Source organism: Nelumbo nucifera, chromosome 2, assembly GCF_055504915.1.
Source record: "Nelumbo nucifera cultivar China Antique chromosome 2, China Antique-T2T, whole genome shotgun sequence".
Taxonomy (NCBI): Eukaryota; Viridiplantae; Streptophyta; class Magnoliopsida; order Proteales; family Nelumbonaceae; genus Nelumbo; species Nelumbo nucifera.
In genome coordinates this window covers 69,519,546-69,528,634 of record NC_142650.1, presented here as the reverse complement: position 1 = coordinate 69,528,634, position 9,089 = coordinate 69,519,546, and the positions used below count along the sequence as shown (strand labels likewise).

General features: G+C 37.6%; 1 protein-coding gene across 1 annotated transcript; it reads left to right on the top strand.

Annotated features, from left to right (window-relative positions):
* Positions 1-6,570: 6,570 nt before the first annotated feature.
* Positions 6,571-8,879, top strand: LOC104601471 (alpha/beta-Hydrolases superfamily protein). The gene is made up of 2 exons (XM_010264815.3): positions 6,571-7,572; positions 8,470-8,879. Exons 1-2 carry the CDS (start codon positions 6,896-6,898, stop codon positions 8,774-8,776), a joined length of 984 nt encoding a protein of 327 aa, XP_010263117.1. The 5' UTR covers positions 6,571-6,895; the 3' UTR covers positions 8,777-8,879.
* The last annotated feature ends 210 nt before the right edge of the window (positions 8,880-9,089 follow it).

The window sequence follows — 9,089 nt, the reverse complement described above, 5'->3', positions numbered from 1 at the left end:
CCCAAAAACGATAAGGAAAGAAATCAAAATAAATGATACCCAGAACATGACAACAATTGTGATGATAAGACCATCTATGGTTTTAATGTCAAGCTTGTAGATCTTGTCCAAGTGTGAAGTGTCTGAATTCTTGCAGGTCTCAAAATTCCTACTATTGTATTTCTGTTATGCGGTTTTAGAGAACAACGAGCAAGCCACATCTTCTCTCGTCGTCATCTTCCTATGTTTCTAGCAATAAAATCCCATGACTGTCTTGTCCACTTTCTCAAACAACATCAATGGTAGCCATCATCTAAAAAGAGAAGAGGAATAGAGAAGGGGGAACAAACGAAGAGATTGAAAGAACAATGAGAAAGAGAGAGGAAAATGGTCGTATGGGTGGGTTTTAATGAAGGGCAATTTGGTCCTGAAAATTAAAAACCTCTCCCACTCACTGTCTTTGCAGTTATTTTGAAAAGATAACTAAATTTGTCAAATGAGCAAACTTTGTCATTTAATATGCATTCCTTTTGTAAATGTTACCTTTTACATTAATTATTGTATACATTCAAATATTAAAATAAAAACAATTGATCAAATAATTTAAGTAATTTAATGGTCAAGTGAGACCATGGTCTTTGTAACCATGAGTGTTTGAGTTCAAATCTTTACATCCCCAAAAGTATTTTGGGGTTTATTTCAAGGCAACTTTGGTTTCAAGGCAGGTTTCACCAAAGTCGGTTCTACCAAGGCCAACCAAGGTCAATTCATCGAGTCGATTCAAGTAGGGTAAACCCCTACACCTTGAAACTGGCCTAGGTGGGAGCCGGTTCCAAGAATTTGGAGCCAAACCCTACCCTGTAACAGATTGGGTAGGGTCAATTCAAGGCTGGTTCGAAGTCGGTTCCATTCGGTTCTAGGTAGAACCTACCCATTTACTCACCCCTACTATGCATCCCACTATATTAATTGTAATATATTTTTTCATATGCACTATTAAAATGTACATTTTCTATTTAGTTATACATTATTTATAGCTATTTGATTTTAAATTTAGTGTTATTAATGTATTTATGGAATTTGTATGTGTTTCCCAAGCATTTCCACTTGAGGTGGACCTTGATGAGCCTAGCCATTAAACAAACAATCCATCACTAGTTATCGTGTTAGATGAACAAGGCACACCAGCCACTAGGGAATCTCTTGATAGTCCCAACATTGTTGACCTCAATGAGGATACACCAATAGAGGTCTTGGAACATAATAAGAGAGTTGGCAAACCACCCATCAACATGAAGAAACGAAAGAAAATTTGTCTTCCAAGGGGCGGAGCTAGGATTCTTTATTGAGGGGGTTCAAAGTATAATAAGCATGGATAGGGGACCAACAGATAAGAAATATGGATAAGATCATAAGAGGGGCAAAATATATGTGGGATTTAAATAATTACTATAAGGATTTTTCTCTGCCACCCCCTGCCTCCGCCCCTGCTTCCACCCTATCTTAGCATAATGATTAATTCATTGGTAGAGTCCAACAAGCGTAAAATTGAATTCTTAGAATGAGAAAATGAGCGGGATAGGAAAAATGAGAAGAAGATTGTCATCCAAAGAGAGAGAAATAGAGATTGAGAAGGCAAAGGTTCAGGAGATGGGAAAAGAACGAGACAAAGAAATGAAGAGACTTGACAAGGAATGGGAGAAGGAGCACTTGGAGATATGTATTGATATCCTCAATTCCATATATTGGGTTAAAGTATTGTCTCCATCCTACTACTTCAACGCTACCCAATTGTTTCAAGTGGAGATATGGAGGAACACATTCCTTGCAATTCCTCCTGAGATCATAATTTACTGGCTTCATGGATTAAACAATGAACCATCAAACATGTGATTTGTTAATTCAGGGTTACTCACTTGCATATAATGAACTTCTAGAAATTTCTTTTTTGTATCTAACTGTGAATGCCAATCTACTGCTTTTATATGCACCACCTATCACTCGCTTGACTTTTACTATTATAGTCTACTAGTTGTATGAAACTGTAATCTCCGTTTAATTGTGCCCATGGTATTTATAATTTTACAGTTCTTCTTATAGCACTATATCCTATGGCTCCTTGTCAATGCCATCATAGTAGGGTTGATATTGATTCATCTTTGGATGACGATGCCATGATAGGCTACATTTTAACTCCCTGCCTATTACACTCTATCGTCCACAAACAAGAAGACAATGATGTATGACTTCTTTGAGCAAATATACATATATGTGGAAAAAAGTCCTCAGTGACTTAGAACACCCAAATAGATGTTATAATTCATTTAAGATGGAAGAACATTTCTTCAAAAACTTTGCAAACATGCTTAAGGCAAGGAGAGTGTTGAAGAGCACTCAAAATACCACCACTAGGGAGTCCCTTGCATTTCTTTGGCTTACAATTAGACATAGTGAGAGGAATCATATCATAGGTAAGCAATTCCATAATTCTTCATGGACCATCAATACACACATAAAGAAAGTTGTTATGCAATTTGAAAAATAGGGAAAGATATCCTAAGACCACATTCATTCACAAAAATCCATCCATTCATTAGAAGATCTGAGAAATATTACCCAATGTTCAAGGTAACTACAATGGTTAATTTATGCTATGGCATGCCTTTTCATATAAATTATTCTCACAATGTTGAAAATTGTGGTTAGGATTGTGTGGAGGTCATAGATGATACACATGTATCAATTAGTGTCCTAGTTGTTGAACAAATACCATATGGAGGGAGGAAGAAGAAAGTGTGTACATTAAATGTTTTAACCATTTGTGACTTTGATATATTGTTTACATTTATATACACGGGATGAGAAGGGTTGGCCCATAATTCAAGGATATTAGCAAAAGCTTCACCAAGCCAAAATGTGGGGGTTCCTTATACCTCCTCCAAGTGAACTAGACAATTCATCAAATTACCCTTTCTCATTTATCTTCACCATTTATATTCAAAAATATTAGAACTGAATGTAGGAAAATACTACCTTGCTAATTCTAGGTATCCTAATGCTTTTGGATTCCTTGCCTCTACTTTGGTGAACGGTACCATCTAAGACTAAACCTGGTAGGTTTAGATCAAAAGAGGACCTCTTCAATTTCATTCGTTCTCTGTTGCATAATGTCATTGAATGTTGCTTTGGCATATTGAAGGGTAAATTCCCTATATTAAAAAGTATCATGCTATGACTTGGCTTTTCAACAATTTCTTGCCATGTATGTTTTTTAATATACAACATAAAAAGAGAAACAATGAGGATCAACACATCAACCCATGCGAAGAGGATGATGATGAAGATATAAATGGTGATAATGGAGAACATATTGCTACAGCACCCAGTTCAGGTAGAGAAATGGATACAATTAGAGACCAAATTGCTTATAATCTATGGGAGAGACACCAAAGGTCAAACCAGCAATTTGCATGGTTTTATGGATACTAGTATAAATCCCTGTTATCAAAACATAAGAACAACACCACATGATTGTGTTCTAATGTGGACTACATAACCACTTGTATAGATTTATGCTATGTGGATTGAAATCTTTTAGTACTATGTTTTAATTATTCATGTGATTGTGGCATTTTTATGCTTATTTGTTATTTAATATGTTGGATGTTTATTATACAAATTGTTCATGTAAAAATGATTGATAGGATGTTTATACCAATTTGCTCTTATGGTAAAGGGAAGATGACACTACATATGGCATGAACATAAACTAATTATGGATAACGGTTTTTCCATTACCTAGTTAGAGGTGATCATAAGGGTTTCTTCATATAAGTAGATCAGTATGTTGGAATCCATCCTAGAGAACATTCGATTGAAGTCCTTCAACTTAGTCCATGTACTATAGGCAACCACAACATAACAACAGATATCTTTCTCTCATTGCTTGTTGTGGTAGGCTTGATGGATTTGCGAATCTTTCCAAGCTTCTCTTGACTGTTTATTCTCATATGTGGCATGTTGTCATAGGCACCCAAAAATAAAACCTATACTCCTAAAAATAAATGCAGTAGTGTGAGTAAGGATCGTTCCCGCAGAGAGTATTTAACCTAGTTTGTGTGCTGCGTGAATAAAGATGGAAGGGGGGTTTGTATGTAACGAAAAACAGAATTAAAAGAAAGAAAATCATAATTAAAAAGAACGAAATTCAAATGGGAAACAAGGCAATTCAGAGTGTTGAAATTAATCAAAAGAACGAATCTTGGTCGGAGTCAACATCCACCATCAAAATTTCACTACTACTCATCGATGCAAAGATAAATCAATTCAAACTTTGAATATTCATCGTAGGAATTATTTTCCTGTATCTCCCTATCATAGTTAATTAAAAAACAAGTGATCCTCTTAACCCTTACTACTGAACAACCCCTAAACAAGCGTTAAAGATTTAATCCAGCAATAGCCTTAAGCATTAAAGATTGATGAAGCTAAACAACACAAGCACAAGCGGTTGCATTTAATTCAGTCAAGTGTTCTTTCTAAGATCTAACAATTTCTGACGCAGCAAATCATTAAACCCTAGTTGCTTCGCAGATTAGAGGGATCAAACAATTATGGATCTGATATCTAATCTAGCAGTAGATTGCAACGAATAATAAACTAGTAGGCCTCCTAGCAATCAAACGAAACAATCATAAACATGAACATAGAAGAACATTCGATATTCAAAGCATAAATCAAACAATAAAAATCAAATTAGATCTCACAGTTTTGTTGATTCTGAGACTTCTGTTTCCTTCGACCAAGTATCAGAGCTTAGCCACGCATGGCCATGGTGAAAACTCAAGAAAAACCAGAGAAGAGAGAAGAGAAGAGAGGTGCAGCAGCCTTGGTCTGATTGTTTTCATTCTTGTTTTTCCTCTTCTTTTCTTTTTCTCTACTCCCCCCAAGAGAAGCCTACAAAGTCTCATAAAATTTCTCTAGATAACAGTTTCCAAGTCTGACTTATCAAGAAAAATATCAAAGATAAGATAAAACAAAGTTCTAATGTAAGTGGGAGAGTGGTGATTTCGCATATGAGAACGCTAAAGAATGTTTCCAGCACGTCAGCAGTGCGATTGCAACCATTTCGGGCCCGATTTCGACCTCGGTGAAGTCAGTATCTATCAAAACACAAAACATGAAAGTTGTACATCTTTTCCTTATCTTTCCAACGCATTTTGAATCATCTCAATCGGATTACAGATGAGAGAGTTATGCCTAAATTACAACGCAGTGCCGAAACTGTCTAGAATTACCCGATTAACCTTGTTTTTTACTTAACGACTCCTTTCGTGTCCTAAATCAAAATATAATAATAAAGAGTCCATTTAGACACTAAATAAGTATAAAAGACTAAATATTAAAGGATAAAATATGATAATTTTCATTTTCATCAATATGCAACATTCTACTTCTGATTTTGAAACCTAATGATTATAATGAGTGTACTGTTAGAAGGTTTATTTATTATTTCCTTTGTTTGTCTTCTTTCTTATTTTGATGTAATAAAGGAATTTCAAGTTCTTTTTTAACCACTATTTTTTTTTTCTTTTTGAGTAAGTTGTATATAGATTGAAATTGACCAGTATAATAATTATACTTGTGTTGATCCAACTGGAATATTATAGCTTGAATGTTTCAATTATCATTTAGGGGGCTTTTTTTCAAATTTTGAGAGAAGGGAAAGTTGGTCAATGGGATTTTGGTTCACATTGACCAAGAATCCCATGCATGTTCTTTTTTCAGATTTATGTAGGGATTAGGGAAAGTTTATTTTTCTGGGTATCACTTACCCATCTCCTAGGTGGATAAATAACTTTCCCACCTAGGGGGAAAGTTGCCAACACTTGAATGGGACAAAAATGCCCCTTTTAATAATGGATTTTTATGACTAAAATGATCATTGCCTTATTTACATCATTACATGAGAAATAAAATAACATGGGTAAATGCACTTACCCGGGTAAATGTTTCCCAAGAAAAACTTACCCAGGTAACTGCATTTACCTGGATAAACAACTTACCAAAAAGTGAACGGAGCCTTAAGAGGTCTTATATCCATTTTTCTTTGAATCAAATGGAGCCTATATAATAGAATGAGATTTGACAAGGGCACTTGAGTTGTTTAGGACTACTGACTGGCTATTTAACATTGGATTACGATCTGATACCAGAGAATTTCAATGCACAGAATGCTTGTTTGTTGATTCCATGGATGCTTTCAGTTTACAGGTGTTTAACAATAAAAGGGATTATCACATAAGTCACATAGGATGCTTTCTTCTAAGGGATTATGGCAATGGAATTCCATAAACAATATAATACCCTATCCAAGATTTGGAGACTCAGGTTAGATACAATCATAGTTTTGGGAACCAGTCAGGTGATCGGTTCTATTTTACCTTAGAACCGTTATTTCTCCAGAAACCATTGATTTAGTCAGCAAACTGTTGACCTAGGCGTTCAATCATTCAACAGTTTGGTTGTTGGATTTATCCCTTAAATTATCCTATCAAAATAAAGAGTAACACAAGATCTAAAAGCCAAACTAATCACAAAGCCTACTCTTAGCTCCAGCTGAGTTTTTAGAGTCTTGGTAAAGGGTTCTGTTTGGTGAATTCTCCTATCAAAATAAAGAGTCATGTTTGATGAATTGGATAACAGGAGAGAGAGAGAGAGAGTCAAATTTGTTATTGACATATGAAGACTGGTTTACCATTCCAATTAGACAACTAAAGAAAGAGACAAAAAGCTGCGTTGGAACTTGGAAACCCAAATTTGTTATTGTGGTGTGCCTTTATCCGGCGTTTGGTCTCATACTCCCACGTCTCTCTGTAAGTAACAGATCCGACATCACCACCAGAAATTGATATAGATGACCTCCGCCATCGACCCCAACTATTCTCCTTACGAAGTCGAAGACTGTCGGGGGGTTCTCCGACTCTACAGCGATGGCTCCATCGTCCGCTCCGATCAACCAAGCTTCGTCGTCCCCGTCCCCGACGACGGCTCCGTCTTTTGGAAAGATGTCCTCTTCGACCCCACCAACAACCTCCACCTCCAACTCTACAAGCCCGCTTCTCCCTCCCCCACCAAGCTCCCCGTCTTCTACTACATCCACGGTGGTGGCTTCTGCATAGGCGCACGCACTTGGCCCCACTGTCAAAGCTACTGCCTTCGCCTCGCTTCCCACCTTCAGGCCGTCGTCATCTCACCGGACTATCGCCTCGGTCCTGAGCACCGACTCCCAGCTGCCATCGATGACGGCTTCACGGCTGTCATGTGGCTCCAAGCTCAGGCGGTATCTGAGAATCCTGATCCTTGGTTGACAGGTGTTGCCGATTTTGGCCGAGTTTTCATCTCAGGTGACTCGGCCGGTGGAAACATTGCTCATAATTTAGCTGTTCGACTCGCCGACGGATCGGCCCAGTTGGCACCGCTCCGGATCCGCGGTTTTGTACTCTTGGCTCCGTTTTTTGGCGGAACCGTGCGGACGAGGTCCGAGGCAGAGGGACCCACAGAAGCTTTCTTGAACTTGGAGCTCATCGACAGGTATTCCGTATTTCTGTTCTATGTTTTTCCCTATGGACTCAAACGATCTCGACCGTCTATCTTCCGGGTTTCAAACTTGATCCACTAATTAGTAGGTCCCACCAGGGGATTCCACAATTTTTCTGCTTTGAGGCGTTTTCTCAGTAAACGGTTAGTATATGTTTGGCAATGAAATTGGCATCGACCAGAAAACGGTGCTGTTGATGTATAGGTTGGAAGTATCGTTTTTTATATTTTTGTTTGGAAGTTTCTACCAGGTAGAACGTATCTTGGAGTAACAGGTACGTTTTCTGTTTGATACCAATGACTTGAGAAATGTTTTTAGTATTGGTACTTATTATTCAGTGCCATGTTATGTCTTTATCACTGCCACCTCATGTTCTTATTGACAAACACCAAATTCAATATTGTTCTAATTCACGTTTTCTCAATTTCTAAAGCATGATTTAAAGCAATGATTTCAAACAAACAGACGTTTCCTAGAACATCATTTTTTCGGACATGATACTGATGTATTATTGTTTTCTGGAGCAATGGCATCCATGCCGACCAGCCGCTTGGTCTACTGTTGCTAGCACCGGTAGGAAAAACGAAAAATCACACCTTTCCGAATTCTGATTTCTAAAACGTTATTTTGAAAAATGATTAATTTTTGAAAATACGGATTTTAAATGTAAGGTTGATGTGACACCATTTTTTGAAAAATCGACATTATTAAACACGTGTACAGAATCAATGGTGGAGATCCTCTGGTTGTGTTCACTGTTCACCAATCTCAATATCCCTTGTGGGACCATGAATTATTGGATCACAATCATTGCATACCTGCCACGTGTTCATAATTAATAGATTGGATGGATGGCTTGTAACTTGTAATAATCAACTCACCATGAATAGGTACTGGAGGCTGTCTATCCCTGTTGGAGACAATGCAGATCACCCACTAGTGAACCCGTTCGGACCGGCTAGCCCTATTCTCGAACCGGTGGAATTCGGACCGGTTCTAGTGGTGGTTGGTAGCAGCGATTTGCTGAGGGACCGGATCGAGGACTACGCAAGGAGATTGAAGGAGTTGGGGAAGAAAGTAGAGTACGTCGAGTTCGAGGGAAAGCAACACGGATTCTTTACCATCGAACCCAACTCAGAAGCAGCAAACGAGTTGATGCGAGTCACCAAACGGTTCATTGCTCAGAACTCTGAGTAAGACCGAGTTTGTAATCCATGTTGCTGAACTGAACTGAATGACTTATTAATTTGTCTTTTAGTGAATAAAATAATTAAATAAAAAATTTTCAAGTATATAGTGATCAATCTAATTTCAGCTTCAGCCATTAAAGAACTCACAGATAAGCCATTCAGTTTCGGTTCAGCTACTTCAGCTGTTACCAAATGGTGAGAACAAATGAGTGTGGAAAATGAATATTAAATTTATCTAAATTTTCTTTTCCACACACGTTCTATGGATTAATGGCTCTTTTAATGGTCGTGGTCCCAAATGGTGAGAACAAATGAGTGTG

What these genes read in the sequence shown, in the direction of transcription:
- LOC104601471 (XM_010264815.3), top strand. Translation starts at nt 6,896, where the DNA reads ATGACCTCCGCCATCGACCCCAACTATTCTCCTTACGAAGTCGAAGAC. An exon ending in AACTTGGAGCTCATCGACAG is followed by an intron (nt 7,573 to 8,469) that starts GTATTCCGTATT and finishes CACCATGAATAG; the next exon opens with GTACTGGAGGCTGTCTATCC.